Source organism: Crocodylus siamensis, chromosome 1, assembly GCF_052110815.1.
Source record: "Crocodylus siamensis isolate JL-2025a chromosome 1, ASM5211081v1, whole genome shotgun sequence".
NCBI classification, from domain to species: Eukaryota; Metazoa; Chordata; order Crocodylia; family Crocodylidae; genus Crocodylus; species Crocodylus siamensis.
This window is the reverse complement of record NC_143395.1, coordinates 50,157,564-50,171,824: the sequence shown is the minus strand read 5'-3', so window position 1 is coordinate 50,171,824 and position 14,261 is coordinate 50,157,564. Positions and strand designations below refer to the sequence as shown.

Sequence of the window (14,261 nt, the reverse complement as noted above, 5' to 3'; positions counted from 1 at the left end):
TGTGCCATCAAATGAGAAGTTTAGAATAAAGAATTTAGGATCATCACAAGAAAAAATCTACAGTGTATCATGTTTTGTTTCTTTTCAGAATCTTTAATGCAAGTACTGGTAGGCATGCTGGCTCACAGAGTCACCTAAGTTTAGAGCTGGAAAGGACCTCGTGAGATCATTGGGTCCAGCCTCCCTGCTGTGGGCAGGAATGACTGGTTAAAGTACTTTGTTAGGAAACAGGAGATTCTTCTGGGATAAAGACTTTTAGGGAGCCTGGGTCTTTTGCTCCATAGCTATTGGCCTTATACATTGTAAAATCCTGTTTTCTTCCTCCTCCTATTTTTTATTGATGGCAGATGCATATACAAACTATGTTAACTTTGCTACAGTGGGAGGTCAAATCTCAAACTGTGGGGTAAGCAGAAAAAATCTGCACTTATAGCTGCATATGTACCATTTAGGCATGCAAAGTGAAATGTTATCTGAATGTGCCTATTCTATGAGGGAGTAAGAACTAGTAAGTTCTTGACTTTTTAGTTTCTCAGGAACCTTAATGTATGCAATAACTATTGTTTTCTATTGGCCATAATAGAGAGAATAAGGACAAGCAGCTATAGGAAGTCTAAGTTAATGAATCTGACCACAGAGCAAATACATAATGACTCTGAGAAAAAGGGATATGATCCTTATAAACTTACAGAAAAAAAAAACCTATGTGAGTTTTTGCCTCATCCCTAAAGATTCCTCTTCATTCTGCAACTCTGTATAGATTTGATGCCTCTATTTGAAATAAATGGTCAAGTTTTTTCCATAAAGCATCACAAGTATTTTTTTAAGCAGATTATTTACTAAAATTGTAATGTAAAACAATAATGTATGTAATATAATTATATAACCATAGGGTATTAGGGCTATGTTACATCAGGGTAGACTTTTTTTTTTGCTTTGTAGCAGAATATTTTCTTTAAGAAGAAATAAACACTTTCCTGCAATGTTTGCAGCAAGAATCTAGTATACAAGTTTAGATGCTAAAACTGATGAGTGATTGATATTAAAGTAAAACTAATCATACTCTGTTTTCATTTATAACAAAAGTGAAGCATTTATTTTGGTTTTAATTATCTTATTTATTAAAAGGAATCTGTTTTTTAATGTGTGGATATTAACATTATTGCCTTTTTATTACTATAACTTGCACTTTGCAACACTTATTGGTATTCTTGAATGTTAACTTTCATAGGATTATAGAATCGTAGAAAATTAGGGTTGCAAGGGATCTCAGGAGATCATCTAGTCCAACCTCCTGCTCAAAGCATGACCACCCCCAAGTAGATAATCCCAGCTAAGGTCTTGTCTAGCCAGGTCTCAAAAACCTCCAAGGATGGAGACTCCACAGCCTCTTTGGGTAACCTGTTCCAGTGCTTTACCACCTTCATAGCAAGAAAGTTTTTCCTAATATCTAACCTAAGTTTCCTTTGCTTCAACTTGAAACCATTACTCCTTGTTCTGTCATTTGCCACCACCAAGAACAGTCTAGCGCTATCCTCTTTGGAACCACCCTTCAGGTAGCTAAAAGCTATTATTAAATCCCCCCTCAGTCTTCTCTTCTTCAGTCTAAATATTTATGATTAAATCAAAACTATTTTTTGGAGCTGGGATAAGTTTTAGTCTTGGTTTTGGACCATTGCTTTTTTTTCTTTCAAGAAAATGAGAATTATATAAGAGTGATTTCCATCATGACTAACATTACTAAGTCTGAAAAAATGATTACAGTTTGCCATCCTGTGATATTCTAAACAGCTTGCTTTACCAGTAAATGGCAGCAAGCATAAGGACAGTGCATGTAAGGATTTGGAATTCGTAAAAATGTTGTTGTTATAGTAAGACATCTTTATTTCTGTGGTGTAATGGCTTGTTTGACCTTTCCATCCTTCCAACCAGAATGGCTTTGGGCAACAGATTTAATTCTACATAGACAGAACTTATCTTCCAGATTGTAATTAATAGGTTAGTATTTAATGATTACATTTATGCATGCAGAAATGATGAAGCTGAACAATTACTGCTGGGTTGAACTGAGGCACAATTACTAGTGGCTTAGCCACCAGGAGTACTTGAAAGATTCTGTATGCATTTCCACATTTATAATTATGCAAAAAGCTTCATTTTCTTACTTGACCTTTAAAGCACCCTATGTGGGAAAGTATTTTAAAAGCTTGATGAAAAATTTATACATTGCATGTACCATCAGGTGATTGTATCATCAGTGAATGCTAAACAATAACATTTTAAGGTTGTTGTTATAATTTGGTCAGGCCCTACTAGACCAATCAAGCACAATCAAAAGGTTTGTGGCTGACACTGTAACAAGCATAAGGTGAAAACAGCTTACAGGCTTTTGAATTTCAACAGCTTGGTTTCAGTATATAACAAAAAAACTGGAAGTTTCAAAATATGTACTTACACATGTATAGATTACTATGAAGACATTTATAAAGAACATTAGATATGCCTGCCATCTACAAGTTATGTACGTGTACACTAAAGTATATGTGTGGCTAGGTTTAATGTTTGCTGGTTAAAACATGGAGAAATAAAAATAGCTTAATAACTTTAGAAAAGAAGTTAGATGGACAATTTTCATTTCTTCGGGGCAGCTGTAGGTGATGAGGATGATAATTATTAATGCTAAAGTGGGCTAAAAAAAAGTTTGAAGTTATATACCACCATGTTTCCTGTTTCATTATTAGGAAAGTAAACTGTAGAAATGATCTGTAGCTTGATCATTTAGGAGCCTCTCTTTAAGTATTATAATACCCCAAACTTAGGTGCCTGGCCCTTTGAAGTATAAGACTCCCTTGATTTGGGCACCTATGAAGAGTGATTCTGCATTCTGCATCTAGGTTCTCTGGTCAGAGAATGGGAAAATGTAGGCATCCTTTCAGGGGAATTTAGTGCAGTTCTAGGTGACTGGATCCAGCCTGTGGCTGTTCCTGCAGTGCTCTAAATGGGGCTGAGTCCCACCCATTCCCCTCAGGGCAGCCTATTTTGCACTAGCTCCTGCACCTGCCAGCCTAGGCCCACACCAGTGTGTGCAGCTTCCAGTAGGACTGTTCCCAGTATGGCTGCAGCCAGCCAGCTGCTACTCTGCTTCCTTTGCCTCCGATGTCAGGTCCTCCTCCCACTTCTGCTTCCGCTGTGATGTGTTGAGCTGGAGGGTGGGAAGCTTCAGCCAGGCAGCCCTGCTGCATGTGAGCGGAGCAGAGCAACATGTGGCTGGCTACAACTACACCAGGAACAACCCCACCTGATGGCTGGGGCCAGGCAGGAGCTTAGTATGGGCAGCAGTGTGGCATGAGCTGCCACAGAGTGGGCTCAGCAGAGTGCCAAAGAGTTTGCCATGGATTGCAGCACTGGGGTGAACTCTGCTGCAAGTCCCCTCTGCCTCACCATTCCTCCCTTCACCCCCAACTAGCTCGTGGAACTAGGACCCAGGCAGCCCCCCCTCCCCCCCCGACACACACACCCTCTCCCACACACCCGCTTAGGGGAGGGTGTGGAGTGTGCAGGGAGTGATTTGCAGCTCAGCTCAGTCCCCGCCCCTGAGCTGTCATTGCCCTCTGCCCCAGTCCCATGATCCCAGCCTTGCTTGCCCATCATGGTCCCAAACACTGCTCTCCATCCACCCAAAGACCAATAGGGAGTTTTGGTGAGTTGTTGCATTGCAGGGGGTGGTGGGAGAGGGAGGGGGAAGCAGGTAATTGTTCACTCCTGGCCTAGAGCTAAGCAAAGGGAAACTTTACAGAGCTCTATCTGAACTCCTGAACCTCTCTGGAGTTTAGGTACAACCTCGGGTTGCACATAAAGTGCCTTCATTTACTTGGGATCCAGAGCATCTCTTTCTTCTTCTAAAGACAGAGCTTTACCTGAGCATGGCGGTGATCCGGACACCATTTGATCCTGCTTAAATATTCAAGAACACAACAGCTATGCAATTACCTGCAAGGGTCCCAGGGGAGGAAGTGGAGGGTCTGTAAAACATTTAATATAATTTAACGAAGTGATATCCTAATCCTGATTCTAGTCTAGCTGGTTTATGCAAAACAAACCAAAAATGGAAAAGATCTTGGTCTGTTAAACTTTTTCAAACGTAAAACTTTATTTTGTTAATCTTTTAGTTTCTAGATGACCTCAACATGGGTAGATAACATGTTTTTGCTTTGAAAGTGTTTAAAATGTAGTTCAGTTCGCTTTAAACACAATAAGAGGATGCTGGTGTGATTAAAGATTTCATGGAAGTAGTAGAAGCACAATTTTATACAGGTTAAACACCTACCATTGTCCATAAACATGCCTAATTTAGATCTGATATTGCTCCAGTTGAAATAATTGGCAAAACTAAGGACTTTGTCAAAAAATTCAATTTTGTGCGTGCCTGTATATGTCTGTGGTGGCAAAGAAAAAGAAGATAAAAAAGCCTGATTTCATAAGCTATGTATAACCAATCAAGGTTTCTGCAGCCAGTTCTATGTTACCCAAGATTAACTGAATTCATGCATTATTTACTTACTGCATCCTGGCCTAATTGTATAGATAGTTTCTGCTTTTATGGTTTTGTTTGTTTGCTGCATACCTTCTTTACATGGATTTTCTGTCACAGCTGTAGGGCAAAGACTTGAATCTTATTAATCAGACAGCTGGCCAAACGTTTGTGTTTTGAGCTTGATATCAGACAAAATTCTGCCTTCCTGCTGTGCAGAGAAAATGCTGGGAAAGAATGAAATCCCAAACACAGACTGCTTCCTGATTTTGATATTTCTGAACTGTGCTTCTTTTCATGAAGGTACACTGTCTATTTGCTGCCAGTTTGTAAAAGGAGTATAAAATAGAGTTGTATTATTAAGAAAAGAAGAAAAGCCAAATTGTTTTCCTTTCACCTAATACTTACATTCCACAATTCATTCATGCCTATGCCTCCTATCTAAACTGCAATAAGGACTAAGTCCTGTGTTAACTTCCATCCTGTGGAACATTATTACTCGTGTGTGTGGCAATTACAGAATCAACTTGGGAGCTTTTATTTAATTGTATATAAATAAAAATTACAGGATTAGAAATACCGTCTTTTAAAATAACTTGCTTCAAATCAATTCCTTGGTCCATCATATATTTATTCCTTCAAGAACATCATTATTTAAAATATGGTAAAGTATGAGATAATCCCCTCTCCAAAGTAAACATTTTGCTTGGTCCTACAGTTAAAAAATATTTATTTTTTATCCAGTAATTTCAATAGGTTTGATTGAGTTACTTGATTTGGCAATTATAATATTCCATTTTACAATATGACTTAATTTTTATGGAGTTCAAATGCCAAACACATGCCAATTTACAGCTTGTTAAACAAGCCACTTCTTTTATGTTTATAGGCTTTAATATAAAGTGAGCTATTTACTTGATTTTTCATTCTTCATTGGTTTGGTAACAGCCTAATTAATTTGTCAGACAAGCAGTAATGCAAAGTATCATATGGTAGTAAAATGTTGCTATTTCTAAATTCATGCAGACAAGATGTGGTACCATGTGAAGCAGAAGTGTCTGTCCTGGGGATATCTGCAAGGGCGAGCATGCACAGCAATCTCTGGTCCCATCCAGTGTGGAGTGAAACAGGACCCATATTTTTAGGTGGTTTGCCTTATCACTATGTAACCAAACAGGTATGTATATTTTTAAGAGAACTGTAACATATTGTCTTGTGAGGAGTAAACACATGCGTAGAATAATTTTTATATTTCTATTTGTAATTATGGTAGACTGTTTACAATAGAATGCTGATGACCCATTCTGTCATAGGTTGGCAATATTTTTGAAATCTAAGAAGTTATTGTTAGGAAGTATAGTTTTAGGGTTGAGAAATATTCATTCAAATATCAGAAACCACACACAATCACTCATGTGCTTATATTATTATTATCAGCTAGGAGTGCACAATAGAGATTTTGGGGGTTGATAATGATAGCCAGTTTTTAAGGAGGCATATTGGCTGATACCAATCCTATTTCTGATACACGGCTTGGCAGTTTGAAGAGCAGTGTCCGACTGGTAAGTCTGTTGTGGTGGAAGGGGAGGAGGGAGGGAAGAGGCATGGGGGAGAGGGACAGATCAAGGCCCCTGTGCTTAGGGAGGGAGTGGGGCTGGGGCTAGGGCTAGGGCTAGGGCTGGGGCTGGGGTTGGGGCAGGGGCTGCCCAGCCAGGGTGAGGCAGGGCACAGGACAGAGCCGCAGCTTGTCCGGGGGCATGGGGATGGGGAGGCGGGCAACTCCCACTGTTGTGTGCACCCTGGAAAGGCATGGCGGGTATGTGCCCCTGGGTCTATGTGCAGGGCAAGGAGGGCTGTGGTGGGGGCTGAGCTATTCTGTTCCCAGCTGGTGCTGGGCTAGGCTGTGCTTGGGGCAGGGAGCAGCAGCACTAAGAGGGAGAGTATGGGGGGGATGCAGCCATCCCAAAATTCACTGTAGCCCGCCCAACTCCCCCTCCCAGTGCCACTGCCTGCCCCACCCTGAGTGCAGCCTGGCCTAACTCCCACCAGGAAAAGCCTGATGCAGCCCTGGCCCCAGTCTACAGTGGCAGCAAATGGCCCCAATGCCTTCCCAGGGTGCATGCAGTGGTGGGAACTGTCCCCCTCCCTACACCCCCCAGACAAGCTGTGGCTCCATCTTGTGCCCCGCCCCACCCCACCTGAGCTGTGCAGAACCTGCTTCAGCCCTATCCCCAGCCCCACTCCCTCTCTTACTGCAGGGGCCTTGATCTGCCCCCCGCCCCAGCAAACCCTTCCTTCCCCCTTCCCATTCCACCACAACAGACTTACCAGCTGGATGCAGCTCTTTAAGCTTCTGGACTGTGCTCCTCACCACCTACATGGCTGAGTACATACATAGGGCATTTTATGGCCACATTATTGGCCATATCAGGCAAAAAAGGTCAATTTCCAATACACTTAATTTTCTTTATATCAGTGCTGCTCTGATATTGGACCAATGTATCAGTGCACCTCTATTAACAGTTTCTGACTTAAGAATGTATATTTCTCTTGAAGTGGAAAATTGTTTTCCAGTGATTTTATTTTCTAAATGAAATTACAAAATGTTCATCAAATATTGTTTATATTCATTTGGAGCAAAAGACCATCATGGCTGCACTTATTTAACTTTCTCTTTATCCAAATGTTGTTCATTCAAACTGATCACTCATTCTACTTGGTTGTTGATTACATCTTGATTACGTATCAAATTGTATTTAAAATAGCAGTACATCTTTAATAGATATTTTGTAGTAAAAAATAGTTAACAAACTATTTTTAAAATTTGAAATTAATTAAAACCCCCCCCCACACACAGACATTTCACGTGCCCCAAAGAATTTACAGTGGGAAACTAAACAAGCTGAGTCTATTAATTTATCTAGAAAAGATTAATTACAAAGTAACTGGTTCATATTTTATATTCAAGTGCCTATAGACAAGGGAGACTTACATGATTACAGGACCCTTTAATGTATGTGAAAAAGACATAATGATGCAAGCCAAGATATATTTAGATTAGAAATAAGGCACTTTCAGTAAGGGTACTTGATTAGTTTGCCTAGGATGGACATGGTGAATATCCATTTATTTGCATTCTTCAAATGAAGATTAACTATGTTTCTTAAAAAGTGTTTGAGCTCATTATGGCTTGATGATGGAATTTGTGAGGGAAATTGTATAACCTGTTTTATGAAGGAGATCTAGTTAGCATACCATAATGGCCTTAATCTATTACTCTATTAATTTCTGGGACCATCAATTGTAAAGCCAGATTTTTCTGGTAACAGGATGCAGTATAACTCCTGGAAGAACTATTGGTAGCAGTAGATTCTTAGATTCCAAGGGCCCAGTGATGTTTCATTAGTTAGGTGCCTCAGGGTGGAATTTTTCTTTATGTCTCCAAGTGACAGCTTTCTAGCCATATAAATGGATTTTTGGCACATGTGCAGATAGTGATTTTGCTTCCCCTCCAGTGTGGATGCATAGACTGGGCATGCTCAGTAGGCTTTATACTGGTTAGACAGATGTATAGCTATATATATATATGTGCCCACCTTAAGCACCTACATCAAAAAAAATTGCTGCCCAGAAACTGTAACTAGTCACTATAGACCTGGTTAGTAGTGTTAATTTGAAATTAGGAAGAAGGTAGAACAGGGTGGCTTCTTAGGCTGCCTATAGATGTGCTCATTTGCATTCTAATTAGAATAGAGTCTGGTCTGAGTCATTCTAATTAAAACTCTCAAGCATCACCTCACTGTCATGTGTATTAAGCCCCTCCACATTTTAGAAAGTCTAGAGGGATGCTGTAACTAAGGCTTCTCGAATGAGCTTTAGTTAAAGTGTCGCCCATGGCCATTTTAAAATGTGGGGTCTTAATCCATGTGACAGTGAGCCACTTTAGAGGGGCTGTTGGGGAACCTCTCTAATTAAAATGCCCCCCACCCCGAAACATGTATATAGGCACCTTTAGAGACTAACTGGTTCAGAGAGGCACAAGTGACAACCTACGTCATCTGATGCTAAGCACTGATAAATGAGGGCAGCTTTCCTATGTATTAGCCAGAATATTTGATTGATTGATTAATTACCTTAATTAAGGTGGGAGGCTGCTCATTTTATGCCCCGATGCCAGGGGGCACTATCTGCGGCTCTGTACCTCCCCTACACCACAGCCCATGCCTCACAGATGGCATCAAGATATTACCGTGTTCCCGGCCTATTGCCAGAGCAAGCTTAGGCTGTGCTGTCAGGCCTCAGTCACATGCACATTCATACTGCCCACCTCTCACTTGGGCCTCACACACTCCACCCTCTCTCACAGGTCCCTTTCATCCATCAACAATTTACTCTGCCTTGGTCCCTCTTGGAGTAGACCCCTTAGGCCATAGCCTTAGCTAGTCCACCCCTTGGGTGGCAGACGTACTGTCTTTTGGGCCTGTCCTGTGACCCTCTCTGGGGTAGTGGCCGGCCAATTACCCAACAGGGTCTAAGCTTACTTTGGCCCTTTCTGGCAATTCTATGTGTATATAGAACATACTGAGCCCTCAGCCCTCTGGTTATTCTCCCCCTTCACTGGGGTTCATTATCTCTGCCCCCTCACTAGGGCTTCACACTGCCCCCTTTACTCAAGGCTTGATTCTTCTCCCCCACATGGGGGTACTTCATCTCCACCCCTTTCTGGGGATCTGCTCACTCAGGTCCTCATTTCCACCCCCCTCACTAAAGCTCTACACCATCCCCTCACTTGGGGCCATGGGGCTTTGCTCCCCAGTGGGCTCAGGTTGCCATAGCTGTGCCTGGCCCCACACTCTCCCTCCTTGGGGTCTTGCACCCCACAGGGCTTAGGTGGCCACAGCCATGCCTGGCCCCCACTACCTCTGATTTTATGCAAACCCACCCAAAGGTGAGGGCTAGGGTTATGGCACCCCTACCTGTCTTTCACCAGGGTGATAACTGGCCTGGCATTTCCTTGGAGAGTCCCACACCACTGAGAGCCCCACCAGGCCACCCACTTCCAGCAGGGTACAGTTTTAGGTCATGCCCAGGACCAAGAGCCTCCTAACCATCCCTTACAGCTCCTCCCCTATCTCCAGGATGATACACAGACCCTCCCAGCCAAGCAATGTTACTGCCTTCCAAGCCAGCAGGGAACTGAGCTGTTTATATAGGCAGCCAGGGATCTAAAATGGCTGTCTCAATCAAGCACGTGCTGGCTGATTGGCTTTGGTCTTAAAGTGGCAAGCACCAACAGTGCTCTGCCACACACCTTCCCCTTTTAAATGGGTACATGGGGGATGTTCCCCCTGCTGCTCCTTCAAGTAGGCTCCCCTCAGAGCCTGTGAGAGCCCTAAAGTGGCAAGCACACCAAAGGTGCTCTGCCACACATGTCCTCCTTTAGAATGAGATCTGGGGGGCTTCATCTGGCTGCCTTCCCTGCTGGGCTCAGCCCCAGCCTACTGTAGCCCCTGCCACTTGACAAGCAACCCAAAGGTGCTCCACCACACCTGGGTTCTAGTACCTTTTGCCCAGAGTAGGTTTGATTCTGTATCTCTCTGACTACTCAGCATAGTGTTCTAGCTGCCATGTCACAGGTTAAGCATGATCTATCTAGTCCCTTCTCTAGGGCATTTTCTGAGAAATATGACATGAAAAAAAACAAAATACAGAATAGTTTGTTGAAATGGCCACTTGCCTGGAAAGTTGCAGGCCCTGGAGCTTTGCTTTCAGTAGAGATCCTGCTTCCCAGTCCACTGCTCTCTGTGATTTTATTTAGTAACTATAAAAAACAACGGCTTGTGGTTCAGCTTCAAAAGGAAGACTGAAGAAGGGTCTAGTTAATGCTTAACCTGAGTCTCTTACTTACTGGGTAAGTACCCTAATCATTCAGCAACTGGGGCCCTTTTTCCTGGGTGGATGCAGATATGTGTCCAGCCAGTGCATAGTCAATTAGACATGTTTAGACTACTCAGACATACTTATCCAGCCACAGTGCAGGAGTAGGGTCAAAAATACTCACAACACAGCTAGAAAACTGCCATTTAGGAGAATGAAAGGAAATCGAACTCTGTCATTTGCATCCTTAAGTATCTAGTGTAATCCTGTTCTACCCTGCCCAAGTCCCTGAAAAAAAAATTACATTTTTACTTCTGTAATGCATCCTCACTTAGCCTAAAAAACTGCTAACACAAAGATTTGAGCATGGAGGAATAATCTCACATTAAGGTGCTAAAATCCACTTAGACATTTTGTAGATGGAATAGGATCTGGCTGTAGGTTAAGTACAGACAGTCAAAAAGCCCAAGGTTGAACCAATTAAATATTCACAGGTTAGTCTAAGCTGCAAAGATTGAAGTGATAAACAAGTAAACAGACATTCACATTTGATTCCATAAAGACATCCACATGTCTGCAGTGGCCCAGGCAAGAAGCTGGGGGGCGGGGACAGGGGACAGGGACAGGGACAGGGACAGGGACGGGGACCAAAACTAGAGCACTCCCTGCTGCTTGGCTGGAACAGACGCTTGGGCCAAAGCTAGCCCACCCACCTTGCAAAGCGGGGTTTGTGTTGGAGGTGCAAAGCATCCTGGGATGCTAGGGGACTGTGAGTTAACTTGAATCTGGAAGGGATTCAGGACAGAAGTTCAATAAACTGATTTAACCTAAAGCACTTAGGTCTGATACTACATCCATCCAGGTTTATCTTAAACCAGTTTTGGCCTTTTTGAAAGTGGTTTAAGTGCATTGCACTTCTGTTATGTTACAGATTTGAACTGGTTTTTGATCATATAACTGATTTATTGTAATTTCTGTCCCTATTCTAAGAGTTCTAAAGAAACTCACTATTGGATAAAGTAAAATATGTTAATATATAAGGATAGAAGCAAAACTATTCAGAAAAAGTAATCAAGGACTTTTTTTCAGTCTTTTAGCTTTTCAACTTTTAAGCCAAATAATTAATGCACTTTAAAATTCTTATACCCCATGGACATTTTGTGTCCCTTTTTTGACAGTGAGAGTTAGAAAAACCTTTTTGTTTGTTTAGCCTTAAATAGAAATCAACTACTGAATCAAGACTTTTTAAAAAGAAATAATGGCATACTAATATAAAAGAAATTCAGGCAGGCAGGGTTCCTACTCAAGGGCATGCATTCAGCATTGTTTGTACTGCAAACCTTGAAATATATTTTGGTGTTAGAGTGAATGCACTAACACATCTATTTTGTGTTACTCACTCATACCTAAAAGTACATTGCAGTTTATAATAATTACTCTACTAGTACATATATTTATTTTACCGACTACTGAAATATACAGTTTTTACTTTTTAACTGATTAGGAGTGTCTATGATGACACAACCTCCCTTTTATATAAAACTGCAATTTGTCATTGTTTTGAGTGTCTGTGTTGTCCTTTGTAGGTGAAGATGACTGCATCCAGTGGGGACAGGGATTGGGGGGAAAAGGGGGCGTGAATTGGTTTAGGATGTATAAGTTGACACATTTCATGGTTGTGCAAGAATGAAGATAAAGATAATGTGGAATGTGATTAGCAGAAGGGGAAAAGATTATATAGAGAAGGAGAACTGGTGAATTGGGTGCAGATGAATATTTTAGATGACTTAATTATTTCATCCTTTTCATTTTATAGGTGTTGCCCTGAGGGGTCAGGCCAATGCTTAGGATTTCAATGTTGCGCTATTAAACAGGAGGGCGTGGTATACAATTGCACATATACAAACACACAAATCAATTAGGTGCATACACAGACACACTACCAGCTCAGGCGCACACACATTCAAACCAGCCTAGGCACATGCATACCTATTACCAGTTCCAGCACATATACTATACACTGCAGAAGATAGACACAGATCACTAATTCATATTAGTGATCCGTGTCTAACTTAGGCAACTGTGGCATTGATGCCTACACAGTCAGATGGATTGCAGATTGGCTTAAGGGTCATAGAGGGTGGTGGTCGATGGGTCATATTCAACCTGGGGGGAAGTGGGCAGTGGAGTCCCCCAGGGCTTGGTCCTTGGGCCTGCACTGTTCAATTTCTTCATCAGCGATTTGGACGATGGGGTGAAATGCAACCTATTTAAATTCGCTGATGATACCAACATTTGGGGTGAGGTGAGCATGGTAGTAGGCAGGGAAAGATTGCAGCAAGATCTGGATAGGTTACAGGAGTGGGCTAACATAAACAGGATGCGTTTCAATATTGACAAGTGTAGGGTGCTGCACTTAGGCAGTAGAAACCAGCAGCACACTTATAGAATGGGAAACTCCCTTCTTGAGAGCACAGAGGCAGAAAGGGATCTTGGAGTCATTATTGACTCCAAGATGAACATGGGCTGACAATGTGAGGTCACGGTTGGCAGGGCTAACCGGACCTTGTCGTGCATCCACAGCTGCATCTCAAGTAAAGCCAGGGAGGTGATCCTCCCCCTCTATGCGACACTGGTCAGGCCACAGCTGGAGTACTGCGTCCAGTTCTGCGCGCCCTATTTCAGGAGGGATGTGGACAACATTGAAAGGGTCCAGAGGAGGGCCACGCACATGATCCAGGGACAACAGGGCAGACCCTACAATGAAAGACTGCAGGACCTAAACCTGTTCAGCCTTCACAAGAGAAGGCTGAGGGAGGACCTGGTGACTGTCTATAAACTCACTAGGGGGGACAAGAAGGATTTGGGGGAGACACTATTTCCCCTAGCGCCCCCTGGCATGACAAGGAATAATGGATACAAACTATTGGAGAGTAGGTTTAGATTAGATATCTGCAAGAACTACTTCACAGTCAGGGCAGCTAGGAGCTGAAACCAACTTCCAAGGGAAGTGGTGCTGGCTCCTACCCTGGGGATCTTTAAGAAGAGGCTTGATGCCTACCTGGCTGGAGCCATTTGAGCCCAGTTTTTCTCCCACCCAGGTAGGGGGTCAGACTTGAAGATCTACAAGGTCTCTCCCGACCCTACTTCTATGATTCTGTGATTCTATGATATATCATGCACACAATTCCATATACACACACACACACACCACTCACACTAGCAACTCAGATACACACACGTTCAAAATAACTAGTCTGGGTTCATGCACACCTATCACCAGTTTAAGCACATACACGCTACACACACCAAACTTAGAATCAGTTTCCAGTTGCCAACACCTGCACATTCAATACACTTAGTGATTACCAATTTATATACCACACACACACAATGATATCTATATATGTATATATATGTGTATTAACTAATTTACACACATACCACCCACCTACACATACACACAGATGAGTTTCTAAGTTGGGTGTTGTGACGTGTATTTATGTATGTGCTTGGTGTACTTGGGATACCTGGGGAAAGGTTAAGGTAAGGAAGTAGAAGTGTAGGAGGTTAAAAAGTTACCAGGACCAGAATTAGAACCCAATAGACTACAGGGGCCTGGGCTGAAGAACTGAGGCTTGGGGGTAACTTTAGGTTAATTGATCTTAATTGATTAAAAGACAATGCCCAAAGCCTGCAGAACAGGGAAGCAATGCCCGACTTGAGCCAGAACTATGGAGGAGCTGAAAAGGTAGGTAGGGAAAGGGAAAAATGAGACTAAGTGTGGATGTTAAAGAGGGGCTGTGGATGTGAGGAGCCAGAGGATGGCTCTGCGGCAGTTAGAGAAGTTGCA

At 42.4% G+C, this 14,261-nt stretch overlaps 1 protein-coding gene across 1 annotated transcript in view; it reads left to right on the top strand.

The window, feature by feature from the left end:
• Window positions 1-14,261, top strand: part of EYS (EGF-like photoreceptor maintenance factor) — a 1,897,540-nt gene that overhangs the window by 1,319,561 nt on the left and 563,718 nt on the right. The window contains exon 35 of the mRNA XM_090034512.1: window positions 5,558-5,708. Coding sequence (XP_089890638.1) covers window positions 5,558-5,708 — 151 coding nt within the window. The remainder of the gene's footprint in view (window positions 1-5,557; window positions 5,709-14,261) is intronic.